Source organism: Leptonychotes weddellii, chromosome 10 (assembly GCF_054177405.1).
Source record: "Leptonychotes weddellii isolate Sample4059 chromosome 10, ASM5417740v2, whole genome shotgun sequence".
Lineage (NCBI taxonomy): Eukaryota > Metazoa > Chordata > Mammalia > Carnivora > Phocidae > Leptonychotes > Leptonychotes weddellii.
This window is the reverse complement of record NC_138378.1, coordinates 39,988,075-40,008,241: the sequence shown is the minus strand read 5'-3', so window position 1 is coordinate 40,008,241 and position 20,167 is coordinate 39,988,075. Positions and strand designations below refer to the sequence as shown.

Genomic DNA, 20,167 nt, shown 5'->3' with positions numbered 1-20,167 from the left:
TCTTCATATTTATGAATAAAACTGAATGTGTTACAGATGTCATGCTCTTAGTTTCCTTGTGTATCAGGTTACCTGAAAGGTATCAAACAGTCTTGATGGTGGGTATTTGAAGTTCTGTCCCATTCATACCTCATCCACAAGAAAGATATGGAATGGCTGAGGAGGAAGGTGGCTATTTTCTGGACTTTTGGTTTCATGAGTGCACCTCAGTCTGTATGAATGCTCCTCAACCTTGACTAGAACCCTCTTTGTTCAGGTTGCTCTATTTGAGTATCTCTGATGGACCAAGGGGAACCCAGGGAAGATGAGGGAGTCATCGATCACCCAGTAACCTCGCTGGGTCATCTTGCTGTGTCAGTGCACTCACATCCTCAATGCCAGGGAAACTGCTTGCTTGCTTATGGCATTATGTATCCAAGGCCTGTTCACTGGTGAGCAGTCAGGCATCCAGCCATTGTAGAGCCTGTGAAGGAAGAAGGTAGGGTGAGCGGATGGCATGTGAAGAGTGATATACAGGGGCACTTTTAGGTTTCTTTGAAGAGGTAATGTATGATCCCAGTTCTGAAGGATGAGAAGGAATGAGCTATGTTGGGGATCTGGGGGTAGGGACAGCATACGAGAGATGCCCCAAATGGAGAACGCGTTTGAGAAGTTCAGGGAATAGAAAGAAACCACGATGGCTGGAATGTAGGGTGTGAAGGACAGAGTGCTGTGAAATGAGGTTGGCATTGAATGGAGGAAACTACACAGGGCCTTGTAGGCCTTGGTCAGGAGTTTGGACTATAAGTACTACTGGAGGCCACTGGGAGGTTTTGAGTGAAGGAATGACCTGGTTTAATTTACAGTGCTCAGTCTTTCTGCTGAGTGCATGGTGGAGGATGGCCTGTAGAGGGGAGGAGTGGAAGCAGGAGCCCAGGCAGAGGGCATGTTGCAGCCTGGGTGAGGATTCATGGTGACATATTCCAGGCAAGGCCGAGGAGGGCTTGAAGTACCCAGTGTTGGAGCATGTTGGAGGTAGAACTGACACCCTGGAGATGGGCTGTGAAGGATTGAGAAGAACCTGTGATGACAAGCAGCTGGGTGGGTGGCGGGCCCTGAGGGAAGAACAGAATTTGAGGGGAGAACAATACTTTCCTTTGGACACGTTTGATTTGAGGAGCCTTGTAGTCCCTCAAGTGGAGAAATCCAGCTGGCAGCAGGCTTTGAGAGTAGAGCTTGCAGGGTGAAATCTGGAGTCCTCAGCAGAGGGGTGAAATCTCTTTCTTGATAGTACCCAGGAATTGAAAGTGGGTGAGGCCATTTCTTTCCTATAGGCATATGATCTAATTAATGGTTTACACGTTGTGGCCTTTATCCTGTCATTTTATGTTATACATGTTAACATACATATATGTTACAGGCCATTTCTTTTTTTTTCAACTCTTCAAGAAAATATTGAACTAGATAAATACTGTGCTAGATGCAGAAGACGTAATGACATATGGGATGGACTGAGGGTTCTGTAGGGTTGGTAGTATCTCCAACAGAGAAGACCTATCATTCCTTCAGAATTAAGTCAAGAATTCCAGTGGGAGGGATTCCACCAGGAATTAAGTAAAGTGAGATATGTTTTATGACCCAGAGAGAACTAGCTGGTGGGGCAATAGCAGAGGCACTGACCTAGTCTCTGGGCAGGCTGGGGATGTTTCAGCTATCAGTGAATGCCAATAGGAGCTGGCAGGTGAAGTATGCTTCAGAAGGAACAGTTAGCGGTGGGTGGGCCAGCAGTTCGTATTGGGGTGAAAATGAACAGAATCCTTTCTTGGAAGCGCATATTCTGTGGAAGGCACTCAAGGATTCCTTGGCAAGATTATGTAGCTCCTAAGAATGATAAGACTAGTTTCATTGCTACCTGCTTTCACACGGGTAAATTTGTTAGTTACTAGGAACTTCCATTGCTCTGTGCTATTATTTTGGGGCAGAAAATAGAATGTGAAATTGGCAGCTGATACGACTTTACACACACCTTATGTGAATTATTTCAAAGAACCAGGTCAGATTTTTTTTGGTATGAAAAGCCCTATGTGGTTCTCAGAGGAAAACAACTCCTTAGATTCACCAGCATTAGTGTTAAGTTTATAGAACTTAAATATAGTAATGGGTGTGTTCATATATAGTTACAGTATTAGGACCCCAAAATTCAGTTGAATCCACTTTATCATAGATGGAATAGCAGCATATTTGTTTCTTGAGTAATCCTTGCAAAATTTAAAGAAGCTGTTCTTAATTTTCCCGAGATGACTAGTGTATTCTTCCCAAGAGCTAATACCTTGGTCAGGACCCTGTTGTAAATGGCACAACCAATCTGTTTGCCAAGGAAAATGTACAGCCAAGGAAAATGTACAAAGGTATGTTGACAGTGGATAAGTACTCTGACCAGAGTTGTGAGGGATACTCAGGCCCATGGATGAAGTGGCTCTGTTGCTGCTGGGCCCCAGCAGTTACCACTGGGCTAAGCTCCCTGCACAACCTGCAGTCCCTGGTTGAGCAGACCTGGTGCAACAGGGAGAAACACTGCTCAGGGCAACTCTAGGAACACATGGCGGGCCTCCCTGTGTCCAAACAGGAGTGGAACAGCTCACCTGGGAGCTGGAGGGAAGGCTTTGTTCAGTGGCCCAGGTGGAAGTGGGTGGGTATGCTGGGGAATGCCTGCTAGTACTCTTGAGCTGGTGTTAGGTCAGCTGGGAAGGAGGAGAGACTGGGCCATGCAGGACTCCAGGAGCAAAATTGTTTTTCAGATGTACAAACCCCATCCCTCTCCTCAGTGAACTTCTATTCCCCACCCCCAATAGGAAGGCATCTTGTTCCTCCCCAGACTTGTACTAACCTCTGGCCTTCTAGCTGGTCTTTGAGAGCTGTGCCCCATTGGTTCTGATACCCTTGAATCTGTCTCCTGCAGGGGTCTGCCTGTGGGGGAGGGGCCCCAGGCCAACTAAGATCTCTTTGTGGAGAACAAATGGGTGGGGATACTATTGTTGTTGTTCTGTTTTGTCTCATAGGGGGATAAAACTAGTTTTTACTTTCCTTCATTTCTGAAAAGGTTGTTTGTGAATTCTGATATTTGATCTGATAGTTGATAAGATTATTGTCATAATGGTAACTTTTTCTTTTCAGATAATGTGGATGCAAGTGATCTTAAGCAGTTTTTTGAGACCAACTACTCTCAGATATATTTCATCTTCTATGAAAATTTTATAACACTGGAAAATAGTTTGAAATTGAAAGGTAAGCATTTCTACAAAAAGATTTTTTATATACAAAGTTTTTTTTTTTAACATTCAGAAAGTTTTAGAGGTTGTATGTGTCATGAGTCACAAGTTATATGCTTTTTAAAAAATTTTTTTATTGTTATGTTAATCACCATACGTTACATTAGTTTTAGATGTAGTAGTTCCATGATTCATTGTTTGTGCATAACACGCAGTGCTCCATGCAGAATGTGCCCTCTTTAATACCCATCACCAGGCTAACCCATCCTCCCACCCCCCTCCCCTCTAGAACCCTCAGTTTGTTTCAGAGTCCATCATCTCTCATGGTTCGTCTCCCCAAGTTATATGCTTTTAAGCTTCCTTTCTTGCCAGACTCTTAGCAAAGCTGGGAGATTGCAATGGTTAGCATCTTTGTTTCCCTGGAACCTTCTCTCATACAGCTGTTAATTGAACAACAAATGGCTACAGGGAAAATGGAAGGAGAAACCCACAGAAGTCATGAGTTCCACAGGAATAATATACTTAAAAAGAAAGACATAAAAGTAATATGTGCACACTATAAAAAATTCAGACTCCACTAAAGGGTTTGAAATGGGGCATCTGGATGGCCCAGTCGGTTAAGTGTCTGCCTTTGGCTTGGGTCATGATCCCGGGATCCTGGGATTGAGCCCCATGTCGGGCTCTCTGCTCAGTGGGGAGCCTGCTTCTCCCTCAACCTCTGCCTACCACTCCACCTGCTTGTGCTCTCTCTCTCTCTCTCTGTCAAATAATTAAATAAAATCTTTAAAAAAAATAAAGGGTTTGAAATGAAAATTGAACCGTATGTTTTTGCCCAGACCCCCAGTCCTGCTCTGCATGCAACCACTATTAAAAATTTCATGCATTTCTTTCTATATGTGTTATTAATGTATGATGTTTATATTTGCTTATGGTTATACCCTTATATACTTATATAAAATATTCTTTGAAAAATCAAGCCAATAATGTCACACTGCACAATCTGCTCTGCTCTGTATTTAGGTGACAGGATATTGTAGCCTGGGGAGCCAGACTGGGTTTGGGTCCTGGCCCCATCCTTCCAGCTATTTCTCCTTGGGCAAGTTACTTCACCTCTCTCTGACTCAGTTTCCTCCTGTCAGCATCAAACAGGTTAACATGTATCCTGGGATTTCAGGACAGAATATGGCACATAGTATGTGCTCAGTAAATATTAGCTGCCATCATCACCTTCTTATTTGTTTTCATGTAGTCCGTTTTGGAAATCCTTACATGTTAGCACACTTATTTCTACCTCAGTTTTATTTATTAAAAAAGTATTTTTTTTACTTGAGTATAGTCAACACACAATATCACATTAGTTTCAGATGTACAACATAGTGATTTGACAAGTTGATATGTTATGCTCACCACAAATGTAGCTGCCATCTGTCACCGTACAGCGCTATTATAGTACCACTGATTGTATTCAGTATGCTGGGCCTTTCATCCCCGTGACTTTTTCATTCCATAACTGGAAGCCACTCCCCATCACTCATTTTATACATCCCTCTACCCCCTTCCTTATTACAACCATCAGTTCTCTGTATTCATAGGCTTGATTCCGCTTTTTATTTGCTTGCTTATTCACTTGTTTTGTTTTTTTTTAGACTCCACATATGAGTGAAATCGTACGGTGTTTGTCTTTCTCTGACTTATTTCGCTTAGCATAATACCCTCTAGGTACATCCATGCTGTCGTAAATATCAAGATCTCATTCTTTTTTATGGCTGAGTAATATACCATTATATGTATGTACCACTTCATCTACTGATGGACATGGGCTGCTTCCATATCTTGGCTATTGTAAGTAATGCTGCAGTAGGCATAGGGGTGCATATATGCTTTCAGAATGTTGAGTCTGGTTCATAAACTGCCACAACAGTAGTGGGAACTCTGGAGGGAAGCCAGGTTCAGGAGGTAGGAGGATGAGTGCAGCTTTGGGCAGTCTGAGTTGAGGTGCCCATGGGACACCCAGGTGTAGGTTCTGGCTGGGCAGTAAAAATGTAGGGACGGGAGCTTGGGAGAAGAGAGGTGCAATCATGCTGTTGCCAAGGGACGTGTTCTTTGTAGAGAGAGTGACAGTTAAGGATTTGGGGTAATTCCTTCTTTTATTGGGCAGATAAAGAGTAAAGATAAAGGAGTAGTGTATGGAGCTGAGAAGAGGCTTCGATGGCAGGAAAGCATTTTGTCACAAAAGCCCAGAGAAGAGAGAATTTCAAGGAATGAAATGTCAGCAATGTTTGATGATGCAAAAAGTTGTGGAGCAGCTGGATTAGGAAGTGGTAGTGCATCGAGGAGGTTGTCACTGAGTACTGAAAGAAAAGTCTAGGTGAGTAGTGGGATCCTAAGCCAGACAGAGAGATGGAGTGGCTGGGGGTGAGACCGTGGAGGCTACACACAAGAATACCCTTTTAGAAAGTTTGATGGTGAAGACAGAGGATCATAGCTCAAGGCGTACCTTGGTCAGGGGAGGGTTTTACAGGCTGCATTTACCTGTTTGCAGGCTGACTAAAGGGAGATGACTGATGGTGCAAGGTGGTGGGGAACATTGGTTGAGATGGAGTCAGGTATACAGAAGAGGATGCAGAGAAGAGTGTATGGATGCCCTGACTGCTTCTGCAGAACCTGAGGCAGACATCAGGCATGGAGGGGAAGGAACGTGGCACAGGCACTGTGGTGGCCTCGGACATAGACCGATGGCTCAGAGTCTTACAGAATGCTCCAGCTTCTAGACGGTCATCAAGTCAAATACGACCGTGTGCCCAAGGATGCCAACAAGGGGTTTTGTTTTTTGTTTTTCAATTAATTGCTCAGTTTTTCCCCTGTGAGTTATAAATTGACATACATCTTGAGCTTAATTTTTTCCCCAAATTGGTAGATAATTCAAATATGAAACAATCTGATTTTTATCCTGTTCCCTAGTTTTGTTCCACTTAACTTTTTTTCACAGGTGTGTGGAGGAAAAAAGTGTGATATTATGGGTAATCAGAATAGCAAAGAAAGATATTAGAATTCCTTGTCTTAAAAAAAGCCCTGCACCAAAACACCCCATTTTAAAGGCTCCTCTGTCCCTCCTCCTTCCTCCCTTTTGCTCTCTCTGTCCTTCTGGAAGAAAATGTAGTTGTTCAAGAGTGTATCAGTTAGTTTGTGCTGTATAACAAATTGCATTATAAACCGTCCCAAAACTAAGTCCCTTAATAAAACAACCAGTCATTTAGCTTACAATTTTCTGGGTTTATTGGGCAGTTCTTCTGGTTTAGGCTGGCTCATGCCTCTCCCATCAGCTGGTGGTTGATGGCCTCATTTACATGTCTTGTGGTTGGCAAGCTGTTGACCAGGGCACTCCATGCTTGCAGGTTATCTTGAGCTCCTTTCCATGCTGGCCTTAGGGTTCCAAGCTCAGCGAGTGCATAAGGCTTTTCAAGCTTGTGCTTCCCTCACATTTGTTAATGTAACATTGGCCAGAGCAAGTTACATGCCTCTCCAATGCAGATAGAGAAATAGACATCTCTTGATAGGAGAGGAAAAATTCTGCATTCTTGCAGTCTATTACAAAGAATCATAATGAAGAACCAATAAAATAGGGTTGAGATTTTCAAGTTTCTTGCTTTTAATACAATCTGTGTTTTGATTAGAGTACCAGGAAGAAAGTGTACCAAAACAACAGAATGAAGGAAAATGTTTGCTATGAATAATGAAATCATCTTGTGATAACTTCAGCCTTCCGTTATTTAGGCCAAAACCCAAGTTTATTGGCTCTGCCTTCAAAATACATCCAGAATCATTGGCCTCTTCTCATTGCCTGTGCTGGTAATGCTGGTGCTCCCATTATCCTCACCTGGATTATTAGGCCCTCAGAAATGGTCTACCCCTTTCCACACTTGTGATCCCCCCCACCCCCCGCCCCTGCCAGTCTCTTCAGAAGAGCAGCTGGAGTGATGCTTTAAAAATATATCACATCATGACTCAGCACGCCATACCCTCAAATAGCTTCCCAATTCTGGAAGTCATTACAATGGCCTCAGACCACCTTACCTGCCTGCCTTTACCCTACCCGCTTTCTAACCTCACCTGCAGCAGTTCTCCCCCTTCGCTGCAGACACAAGGGGGGCCTTCTCGCTGTTTCCTGACCATGCCAGGCTTTCTCAGCCATAAGGAATTTGTCCAGTCCCTCTGCCCAGAACAAATTTCTTCCAGATGTCCATATGGCTTATTTCCTTACCCCCAAGTGTCCATGTGTCTTCCTTCCTTGCCTTTTTCAGATCTTTGCTCGGATGTCACCTTATCAGCAAGGTGTTCCCTGACTTCCCTGGTCAGAACTGAATACCACCCATTTTGGCATTCCCCATTAGCCTTCCTCTTGGTTTTCTCATTTATTGAATACATCCTCCAGCCAGAATATAAACTTCCTCAGGGCAAGGATTGTTGTGTTTTGTATCACTCCTGTATCCTCACGGCCTGGAAGAATCTCTGACACAGACATTCTTTAGTATATGTTCAATGAACGAATGCCATCTTATCTTACTTCATAGAGCTGTGGGGATTCCGTTAGATCAGGGGTCCACAACTTGCAGCTGACTGCTTGTTTATGCAAATAAGTTGTTGAACACAGCCATACCCAGTGCATTTATGTGTTACCCATGGCTGCTTTTGCGCCATCATGGCAGAGTTGAATGATTACAAGAGGGGCCTGTAAAGCCTAAAATATACACTGTCTGGCCCTTTACAGAAAAGGTTTGCTTCTTCCTAAGTTAGATGCTGAATGGCAAGCACTTAGCCCAGGGCCCTTGGCACAGAGACTGGACAATAAATGTAACCGGCTGCTATAGGTTTTGTAGTTTCTATTATTGTCACTGTCAAAAGGACAAGTGCACATGGCCTGAAGACATGCATGGCTTTTCATAGTTATGACTGCTCTGTGCCTCTTCACATCAAAAAAGGTAGAATGCTTTCTTTGCTTCTGCTGTGCATTCCTTCATAATTTGAGCCCATAAGTAACGAATTGAGAAATGAATAAATTGCCATCTACGGGTTGACTCAGAAAACGTGGAGGCTGTGTTTAAACAGCCAGCGAGGAGTGGCTCTGCTAGAGGTGGACTCAGGCGGTGTGGTTTGGGTATCTATCTACATTCCTGACATGGATTCCATGCTACCTCCTGGTAATTTTTGAATAAATGAGTGTATGTTGAAGCTTAAATGTTTTCAGGATAACATAATTTTTAATATCCTAAAATTTACACATTGTCATGATAACTAATGTTTTTTTGTATATTCCAGGGAATAAGTCACAAAGGGAGGAGCTGGACTCCATCCTCTTTCTTTTTGAAGTAAGTGTTTGTTAAATTCATTTAGCTTTTAAGATTCTTGCTGGCTCTTTAGTTTTACTTGAAGACATAAAAAATGATGGACATGTATTTCCTTCCCTCTACTTTTACAAACAATGCTGCAAAGCATATTCTTGTGATTTTTAATTTTTTTTTGCAAACACGTGGGAGAATTTTTCCTGTATGGTTACCTAGATGTGAAGTTGTTAGATGGAAATGTATCCACATTTAAAATACTGATATTGCCAAATTGTTTTCGAAAAGGTCATATAAACTTATATGGAAACTTATATGGAAGTTGTATGTAAATTTCCCTAACCAACCCTGGAGATGATTTTTTTAATATATATAAAATATTTATTATATATATATATATATTTGCATATATATAATGCAAACTGACATGTTGAAAACCCACTGTTTTCAATATGTATTTTCCTGACTACTAGTGAGATTGCAATCTTTGTATGTGTCTGTGTGTCCATGTGTGATCACATATTCTTTTCAAAGTTGGATCAATATATTTGGGTGTGGTTCTTGATCTATTAAGCTTAAAGTCTTCTTGTCCGCATGTATTAGACAAGTGGCCAGATTACTGATACCTTGAGAGTTACACTAGAACTAAATTGTGGGTTCTGAAAGTTAATTGTTGGTTATCTAGAAATTATTCATGGTTTGAAGAGACACGTGCTTAGGTTGGTGTGAGATCAACTTTATGACTGTAAGGGGAAGGCCTAATGTATATTTGTTGCGGAGCTGGCTGGAGGGAGAGGCCAGGGGAGAAGGCTCTCCATGGACTTTCTGGGTTTGTGGAATAAAACAGATCTGAAGACCTCCTGCCCAGTACCTGGCTCATGGCTGGCACTCAGTGACTGTGGTTCCCCTTTCTCTCCTTTGAGGACTGTACTCTTTCCCCAGAGTAAGAGACATTGATTTACTGTATATTTTATGGTGGTTATTGTGTTTCCTGTGGTAACCCTCCTTGAATGAAATTCTACAGAGGAGCTGTCTTTAACAGGAGCTTTAATTAAGCCTGTCACTTAAATATGTATCTACTAACCATTATTTGCTTGAACTATCCCATTAATTTAAATTATCTTATTTATGTAGCAGTTGATACATTTACTAAAGAACCTATAATATATATGCAAGTTTTGAAGCATAGTGCTAAAGTCCATTCTCTTGACACCCATTCCCCTCCCTCATTTTAAGAACTAGAAGTTACCTGGGTGCTTCTCCTTGATCCTGTTCTTTTTCTCCTCTGAAGGCAGTCACTCCTCTGCATTATGCTATTACCCTTCTTTTTTAAAAATGGTTTTTACCGCAAATATTCATATCCCTAAACAATGCAGTTTTGTTTGGTTTTGAGTATAATAAAAATGGTCTCAGATGGTACATAATCATCTGTGGCTTGCTGTTTACATTCAACGGTATTTCTGAGATTTATCTATGTGAATTTAGCTCGAGTTCATTCATTCCATCCCCACTGCTGGATTAAGTGAATATGTATGATTTATTTAATTCCAAATTTTGTCTACAGATTTTTTTTTGTTTTCTTGGTGGACAGTCAGATTGTCTGTTAATAATGACGAGCTTGCCAGTTAGTCTGTTTTCTTGTCTTACAGTGCTGGCCCAGCCCTCCAGTACATGGATAAACAGACACAACAAAGGTGGTCATCCTGCTTCTGATTTAAAGAGTTCTGTTAATGTTTCATCATTCAGGGCTTCCCCGGCCTCCTGATGTTTTATTAATGAAGTTTTCTGTAAATTTTCAGTAGATACACTTTATCAGATTAAGTTTGCTTCTATTTCTAGTTTGGTAAGATTTATAAAAAGTCATAGTTGGTTTTGAAGTTTCCAAATATATTTTTTTTCTTTATTAACTGAGATAACCATGTGATGATTCTTCATGAATATAAATGTGGTGAATTGTAGTTCTGAATTTTGGAGGCTAATACTTTGCATTTTTGGATCTATGTTCACATCTGAGGTTGGCCTAAATTTCCCTTCCTCACATTGTTTCTGAATGATCCTGATATCAAGGTTGTAGAACCTGGTGTCAGGTATTTTTCTATTTTATAAAACAGTTTGCATAAGATTGGAATGATCTGTTCCTAGAATGTTTTTTAGTCTTTTCCTGTAAAAACCTTCTGAAACTGGACCTTTATTTTTTGTTTTTAATTGGAAGATTTTAATAACTCATTCAATTTCTTTAATCATTTTAGGATTATTTTAGGATTATTCAGGTTTTCTTTTTTTCTTGATTCAGATTTGGTAAATTATATATTTTTCTAAGAATTTTAGGAATTCTAAGAATTTTTGATCACCAGAGTTTTAAAATTTTTTGGCGTAACTCTTCTTTTGAGGGTCATAATTCTTTCAGTTTTCTCTGCTCCGGATTAATCTTCCTTGTCTTCAGTTGTTATGTATATTAGACATTGTATTAGCAGTAGTCGCAGTAAAATACTTGTGTCACCCTTTACGGGTACCGTTTTACTAGCTTCTCCTTACCACTGCAGCAGTTTTAAACTCCGTTCCCCCTCTAATTGTTCCTTTAAATGCCTTTTCTCTCTGGCTTCTTTTAAAATCTTTTTCTTAGTCTTTGGTGTTCTGTAGCTTCACCACAAAATGTCTAGTTGAAGATTTCTTGTCTTGCTTGGTATCTATGCATTTCCTGTATTTCTGGATTTAAATCCTCTGTCATTTCTGTAAAAAGCTCAGCTGCTATCTTCTCAAATGTTGACTCCTTTCTGTCCTTCTGATGTACTTCCCAGGATTCTTACTTAAACCTTGATCTGTTCTCCATGTCTCTCAAGCTGGCTTTCATCCTCTTCCCCTGCATCCTTGTGTTGCATTCTGGGGAATGTCTTCAGTTCTTCTGTACAGTGCGTGAACTCCTTCATTTGGGGCTCATCTGCTGCTCAACCATTCTGTTGTGTTTTACATCTCAATAATTTTTATTTCATGTTTTAACTTCCTTAAATTCAATGTTCATATTTGGCCTGTTGCTTTTAATAGGCTCTTGATCCTTTTTCATTTTTAGACCTCTTTTGTGTTCTTAAACATTTAACATGTAATATTTCATATTCTGTATCTGATCATTCCAGTATCTAGGTAAAGTCTTCAGTTTGCCTAAATCTGCTGTCTCTCACAATGGCTTCTTTTCTTGCATGATTTGTGGTGGGATTTTGAGACCAGATTTAATTGAACATAGATTTAATCTGTTTCAATTCCTGTGTTTTTCTGGAGGGTTTGTCTTTCTTTGCCAGGAGGCTGGGAGTGTTTTTGGTTGGAACCACTTTGGCTCCATTTGAAGGTTCTGGTTTATTAAGGGAATCTCAGGTTCAGTTCCTCAAACGTACCATGTGGTGAGAGCTGGGGTCTGGAGGGCACAGACATCTAGATCTAGAGAGCCTGCAGTGAAATTGGTGTTAGTTCTCTGGCACCCTGAATTGTTTCTCTTGAGCTTGTTGCTTACAGATCAGGTTTTGGCCACTTCCTTCTTCTTACTTCCTTTCCTACCATTTTTTCAGTCCTTTGTTAGTTTCCCAATGTCCTCTAAAGCCCAGAAATGTTTTGAGAATTATCTTTGCTGTCACTAATTGCAAGTCTTGTCCTGTAGCAGGAAAGCCTGTCAGAGACAGAGACTGTAGTCCTATACCTCCCATAGCGGAGATTTTAATACCCTCTCCTCGTGTCCAGAAATTCTAGATTAGGGAGGGTGTTATTACAGATACATTACCATCTACAGAGGATTAGTTGCCTATATAATAGAACAAATATATATTATTCAAAGCTTCATAAAACTTTCATTTTGCATAGTAAATATGAATGAATAATGAACCAGCATTACTTTTGTTTATGCTTATGTTCTCTTTCTGTCTCTGGCTTTAGAAGGTAGGTTGTAATTTGTGTGGTTCATTTTGAAAATTAAGTAACTTCATTGCTATTTTCTATAAGTTAGTGCCATATAAAGAGGTGGCTTATGAGGATTCAGAGGTAAATACTTATCAAGGTGTAAATACTTGGGGAAGGCTTCCTTTATAAGAGGTAAAATTATTAAGACATGTTAAATCATAGAAGGGATATTGTGTAAAGATAGCCTATAAATAAAAAGTGGATTGGAAGAAAGCAGAGAGATGAGTGAGGAAGGGTTGGAAGGAGAGTGTATAGGGAGACCTGCTGCCTGTCTCTGTAAGTGGGGCGATTTGGAAGGGATCCTTTGCAAAAGGAGGCAGTAGTGTTTAGATGGAATGAGCGACTGGAGACCTTAACAGTGCTCTGATGAAGCAAGTGGTGTGCAATCAAGCTGCCAACCCCGCTGAAGTTGCGGTTTCAGGCAGCAAGCAGGCCTTTCTGTCTGCCTTTATCTCCAGCAGGAGCACTTGTACTCATTGAGGTTGACCTCCAGACACCTTTGCCTCTGGCTGCAAATCTGTGCATCACTTTGGTTGCTGCTTCATGGGGATGTTTGTCACATTTTTTTTTTTTTTTTTTACTGAGGTTCACTTGTTAATTTTACTCTTCTTTTAAAAATATATTTAATCTGGGCGCCTGGGTGGCTCAGTTGGTTAAGCGACTGCCTTCAGCTCAGGTCACAATCCCGGGGTCCTGGGATCGAGTCTCGCATCGGGCTCCCTGCTCTGAGGGGAGCCTGCTTCTCCCTCTCCCACTCACCCTGCTTGTGTTCCCTCTCTCACTGTGTCTCTCTCTGTCAAATAAATAAATAAAATCTTAAAAATATATTTAATCTATCATTGCCATGTGTTTCAAGTGGCAGTGGGGGATGATGGTGTGGGACCCCATAAGATGAATTTACATTGCCATCTTGACCACAGTATAAGTGTTGTACATGGCCATCTTGTGTCATCCTTTCCTTCTGAAGTGGATTCTGCCTTCCCAGTTTTTATCAGTGGAAGACTGGGGTCTTTGTTATTGTAAGTGACTTGTCCAAGATTGCACATCTATCAAATGGTAGATAGAGACTTAACCTCTGATCTCATTGTAGAACTCATTTTCTTAACTCAGTGCCATGCCACCTACCATGTAGGAGTCTCAATACTCTCCTGCTTTTAAAGCTATATTCCACAGGCCACGTCTACCAATATGTATCTATTCTTGTATAGTTCATTCATTTATTACACACATTTATTGGATGCCAACTACGTGTTTCAGGCACATTTCCAGGTGCTGGAGATATGGTAGTGGGCAAGTCAGACAGAACCCCCTGCCCTCATTGAGCATATGTTACATTTCATACTAATGGAAGCATCCACAGGTAACAATGGACTTAGGCCAGAGCTCCAGTAATGACCTTCTGAGTCACAGAAAATTCTGAATGGCCCTTTGTAGAAGGGACACTTTGGTGGCAGCCCTTGAGGTAGCTGCCTACACAGGGGAAAAGGAGTGCTGGTGTAGAAATGTAAGGCACCTGGTGAATGGACTTCAAGGTCAAATAACTTTGAGAACCTTCTATATTCGGTAGTTAAGAGGTTGTTTTAATGGTACATGGGATTTGTTTTAATCAGGTGTGGTAAGACAGGCACACAGACATGACAGTGGTTGCCATAAAGGAAGAAATATTTATTGTACTCAAAGGAGTATGATAGGAACAGGAGGCATGGCCTGCCAGCAGGGCTATGAAGAGAGAACCAGAGAGCACACAGAGAGCAAGCAGAGAGAGGGGAACGGAGGGTGGGAGTCTTCATTGTGGCTTTTGAGGGAAGGAATGGGCAAGGCAAGGCAAGCAAGTTAAGCAGGTTTAGGATTGGATAGTTTGAATAATTTTGGCAGACTCTGGGCTGTAGAGGGGGCCCCTAATGGTCTAATACCTAGTCCCCAGGTGATTTGAGCAGGAGGATAGTGTCCCAAGTCTGAGAGCCCATAAAAGAAGGTGGTTGTGGGAATGGATTTTGGTTTGGTTGGTTTGCCTGTCAAAGGCATGTTAGCAGGTACTGTGTGTACGACTTGGCTAACCCTGGGAGGGGCAGTCTCTCTGAGGTCAGCAAGATCCCAGATGTTAGAGCATCAAGAATGCAGAAAATGAGAGCATATAGTTAATACAGAGATGTTGTTTCAAGCTGTTTGCCATGTCATATGCCATTTCCCTTTGGCACAGAAATGCAGTCGTTTGGAGTTACTCATTTATGCTTAAGGAAATTCTAGAATTTGATAGCAAGGCATTTCCTTTACCCCACCCCCTCACCCCAGTTAAAATATACATTAACAGAAGAGGTTTAATTTCAAGGCTTACACATGTTCTGACCTCCGAATGCTACTCATTCATCTATTTTTCAAAGATCACAGAGTTAGACATCACAGATATATAGGACATTTGACTTCTAGATTCCTTAGTTTTAGATTTATCCAAATTACCCCACCAGATTAAATAAGCCCTGTTTTTTTCTTCCTAGAGACCTGCACAGGTTCTTTATAGTTCTTATAGTGTGGCCTGACCTGGGCTAACATGAGCCCCTGCAGGGTCCCTGCGTGTTTTTCTTCCATATGTTGTTGGGGGTGTTGTTCTGTGGAAGTGCTCTCTCACACACACACTGCTTTGCTTACTGCCCCTTTACCTCTTTTTTTCTGCCTCTTGGTTTATGCAATTCTTTTTTCGGGGACTGCCCTTTGCTCTCCTCATCCTCTGGCCCATACTTTCCGGCTCTGTTCAGACCCATTGATTTCTTCTGACAACTCCAGCTAGAGGTGTCCATTTTTCTTCTGTGAACTTGTATAATACACTCCCGTGTTACCATTTCATTATAGCTGGACATTCTTAGTTTTCCCTGAAGGTGGCTGTACCTTAGCTTCCTAATGAGACTGTAAAGTTCCTGAGGCCAGCAACCATTACGTATAATCCTTTGTAGCCCCCCTCCTCCCCCCGCAGTGATTTGCACCTGTTTATATTTATTGTGAGATTAAAGCCTCTTAAATACTCATCTTATCTCCCATGGGGTTGTTATTTTTATGTTAACATTTTCCTTCCTCACCTAAAACTCTGGATAAAAGAAATAGGAAGAAGGTAGCTTTAGATCAGGCATTGATCCTGCTGAGCTGTGTGGCCTTGAGGTGGGTACTTACCCTTTCTTTACCTTGGCTTCCATGTCTGTAATGTGAAGGAGTGGGACTATATAGCCCTGAGGTCTCTTGAAGCTCTACCAACCCATGACACTACAAATCAGGAAGTTCACAGACAAGTCTTTTAGCATGAAATTTAATTTTATGCTTCTGTTTAGTTTTAAATACTAAATCGACTTGACTCTGACTAGCCTTTGCAGATCTAAACATCTCAGTTGCTTTTTGTCTAGGGCAGCTCTGTTCAATAGAACTCTCTGCAATGATGGGAATGTTCTGTGTTGGTGCTATCCAGTTAGGTACCCACTAGCCACGTGGGCTGTTCAGTGCTTGAAATGTGGCTGTTGTGACTGAAGTTTTAATTTTAAGTAATTTCATTTGATTTAAATTTTAAAATTAAATAGCCTCATGTGCCTAGTAGCTACTCATTGGACAGAGAAGCTCAATAGTCTATCAGCAGAGACTTGTTACCTTATTTCTCTTTGCTAAACACTTGGTTAAATCCTCAGCATGTTTGTGTCCTCGTAGGGCAGGGGTCTTAAGGTTTAGGGTTTTACTGACATGGTTTCCCTGGGCTTCTCAGGCTTTGTTACCAAAGTGCCCTTGGCTGGGGGGAAGCATGGTTCCAAAGTGGCCTATGCAAACATAAAATTGAAAAGCTGCACACAAATTCATTCTACTCTTTTCATGCTTGTTTTAGGATGAAAATAATACTTTAAATAAGGGTCAAATTAAGTAGTACTTCATCTCCCTGTCACAGCTCCCATCTTCCCTGCACTCACTCGCTCACCCCAAGATAAAGAAAACACTTCGAGTGTCATTTCAGGAAGATGTATGCTGTTTCTCCTCCTGCCTTGTTTCGGTGGGGGAGATTCAGGTCGGAGAGGCCTGGGTGCTAGGGGCAAACCGCAGCAGGTGAGCCACCCAGAGAGTGCCGATGGTCTGGGGGCTTCTTCAGGGGCACACAGAGGAAGGGGAATAAACTATGGTCACTAGTGTTTGTTTCTCCTTTACTATTGAAGATGAAGTTGGTTGTTTGACATTTACTGTAGGCCTCCAACCTACCATCTTCTTTCCCTCTCTGTGGTGTGGAGGTAATGCTGGATTGGAGGCAGGACTCGTGCATACAGATTCTTGCTGGGTGTAGTTAGTTTGGGAGTCATAATGGACCGGCAGTGAATCCAGGGCTGTAGTGGAAGCTGTCTTACTTTAATGGAATTCAACACTGGTTCTCTTGTTCTTTATTGCTCCAAGTGAGCTTATATAGATAGCGGGTTTAGCCTCTAATTCTTTTCCTCAAAATAGGGGGAAAGGATTTTTACTAGCTTTTCTGATAATAGTAACATAACTGGATCCAGTGCAGTGCCCGGAGTTGTGCAAAAGAAGGTGAAATGAATGGCTGGTTTTCACTCTCTGTACAGTTGCTTTGTATTTGCTATCAGTAATTTGAGTTTTGATATTTTTTCCAATATAGATGGAAATTACAACTTTTCACACTTAATAGCATCATCCTACCTCAGATATTAATAACAGAGAAATTTCCTGAAGAAAAACTAGAATTATGACTATAATAGGATTGCAAATAATTCTGAGATGTTTGTTTCCATTTCTCCCCCCCCCCCAGCCTCCCCCCACCTCATTTTCCTTCCCCCACCTTCTTTCTTCTTCCTTTGGTGGAACTGCATATCTTTTATAACTCTTTGCAGATGAAAATGAATCCGAAGCTCCTGTAGGGGTTCAGTGGAAAAGCTTAGACTGAATCATAGACAGACCAGCACATTCAGGGGAGGTATCCAGCAGGATTAAGTCACAATCCTTTTGCTTTCTTTATATAACGGCTGACACCTTTTCTTACGAGCAAATACCACATAGCAAGACAGCAGAATTGTAGTTTTGCAATTAACTGGTTTCCACAGCCCCTGCTTTCCTTTGCTTTATTTGTTATGACTTATTTCAGATGGTCCAGTGTGCAAACATACTTCCACGCTACTCCCTCCTTCTCATGCTGAGTGAAGGACTTCTTTCCACCAACCTCTCATGTTGTTATTGCTTTTTATTCTTTTTTCCACAAGGACCACTTTACTGTTATTGAGTGGAGGAGGGACAAGAACAAATAAAATGAACAAGAAAAACAGATTCTTCTTAAATCCTTGGAATTTAAGTTCTTATTGAGGATTTCAAATATTTTGATGCTTCCATGGATTTTTTTTTCTTTTAAAAGAATGATGCCAACTTTAAATGCAGCTCCTGGGTCACTGCAATAATTCTAAATGACTGATTGCAATTGGGAAAAAAAACAAACAACAAAACAAACCTAGTGTTAGTTCACATTCCATGGAGAACATTTTAAAAAGAACTGAGCCAGTAGAGACACCCATCTCCAATCCCCAAAGCTGTCCTGAATTCCAGTTGGTGAGCAAAATAAGTGCCACTGGTTGTCCTGACCAGAATGTTAGGTCACTTTTTTATGACATGAGGGGTATATTTTAATGTGTTACATGTATTTTATTTTTTTTTAAGATTTTATTTATTTATTTGAGAGAGAGGATGAGAGGAGAGAGAGAGCACATGAGGGGGGGAGGGTCAGAGGGAGAAGCAGACTCCCCGCTGAGCAGGGAGCCCGATGCGGGACTCGACCCTGGGACTCCAGGATCACGACCCGAGCCGAAGGCAATCGCCTAACCAACTGAGCCACCCAGGTGCCCAATGTGTTACATGTATTTTAAATGATAAGAGAGGTATGTATGTAATTGTTCTGGCTTCATAGCATTAGTCATACTTGTGCTTATTAATGTTGAGCCCTTGATTGGGAACAACTCCAGATGATAGCAGTATTGTTATGGTATAGTGTGATCTGCTCCATGATAATCCTTGAGGCCCCTGTGCAGGGATCACAGTAGAGGCCCGGATGGCTAGTTGTGCCCTTTCTCATTTGTCTCACATGTTCCTCGTGGTGGTGAGTTAACTCAGAAATCACTCCTCCGTTCTGTGCCCTATAATGGATACTGGGGAAATAATAAAACATAGGCCCCAAGCCTTTCATTTCTATAGCCTGTGGTTATACTGCTGTCTGCTTTGAATCATGAAATGTTTATGATCTCTGCAAATGGGAAGATGGAAACAAAATATAAACATCCAGTCCTTCCTGGGGATTCTTTAAATGCATTGCTTGTGGTTAAAATTTGATTATCTTATTACAGCATGTTAATAATTTGAATTGAACTACAAATGTCTAAGTTGAAAGGAGCCATTTTCAATGGATGTTTTAACTTGAAAATTTAATATTTAAGTCTACAGTTTTCTTTATGCCTTGAAACTTACAGGTGAGAAACTTGGGATTGACCCAATAGGATATACTGAATTACTCAATTCACCTTGGGGGAAGGGAAACTGGAGACATGTTTGTGGAAGTCTGAAATTACATTCTGGTGATTATCTGTTGCAGCCCAGATGCCCTGAGCTTCCTGGCGTGCCAGCCTCTCTCACGTAGTGTGCTGCTTGACTCGTTGGTAACTGACACCCTCAGAACAGGTCCCCTGGAAGGCAGCACTAGCAAATGCTTCCAAGAACCCTTTAAGGGGCAGATGGTAGAAACGGCATCAGGGCTAAATATATGGAAAATTCACAATAGCATGTTGTATTTATTGGTAGAAGAGCAGAAGATATGTAAAGAGTTTTTTTCTCTCCCTTTAAATTGATTTGAATTAGTGTGTTAACACGATTTGGATGAGTTGGTTTCTTTTTTATAAATCCAGGAGAGAGTTGTACAAACATATGCTATGAATTTTCAATGGCTTGTTTTGTTTGGATGTGTAGTGTGGTGCCTGTTACAGAGTGACACCTAGTGTTTGATGTGCTTGTGACACTGGCCAGGTTGGAATGAGCGTCTGGGTTGAAGTCTGCATGCAGTGCACCAGCTGTTCTTGCAGACCTTGGGCATTCACTGAGTGAACTTGGCAGAGTGGCCAGTCTTGAGGCGATTGCAGGTCTGTGACACTCTCTGCTCCTTTTCTAATTTTTTTTTTGTAAGATTTTACTTATTTATTTGAGAGAGAGAGAGAGAAAGTGCATGAGGCAGATGGAGAGACAAAGGGAGGGGGAGAGGCAGAGGGAGAAGCAGGCTCTCAGCCGAGCAGGGAGCCCCATGTGGTGCTTGATCCCAGGACCCTGGGATCATGACCTGAATCGAAGGCAGATGCTTAACTGACTGAGCCACCCAGGCACCCCTCTGCGACACTTTCTAATTGTGTTGAGGCAAGCATTTAAATCCTCTTAAGTTTCTGGGATGGTGGGAACCACAAGGTGGCATCTCACTGAGGCTTTGTTAATTCTTTACTCATTACTTACCTGGAAACTCTCTGGAAGTGATATTTTTGTATTTTGTAAAAAAATGGCACAGAAAAGACTGCTAACTGGTTGTGCTGGTACCATAATTGAAAAGACCTGAAAAATACAGTTTTTAGCCAGAAAATAGAAGCTTGT

The 20,167-nt window shown here is 41.5% G+C and overlaps 1 protein-coding gene across 1 annotated transcript in view; it reads left to right on the top strand.

Annotated features, from left to right (window-relative positions):
* RALGAPA2 (Ral GTPase activating protein catalytic subunit alpha 2) overlaps positions 1–20,167 on the top strand; it is a 308,387-nt gene that overhangs the window by 24,407 nt on the left and 263,813 nt on the right. The window contains exons 2-3 of the mRNA XM_081831950.1: positions 3,154–3,264; positions 8,565–8,614. Of these exons, the coding sequence (XP_081688076.1) occupies positions 3,154–3,264; positions 8,565–8,614 (161 nt within the window). The remainder of the gene's footprint in view (positions 1–3,153; positions 3,265–8,564; positions 8,615–20,167) is intronic.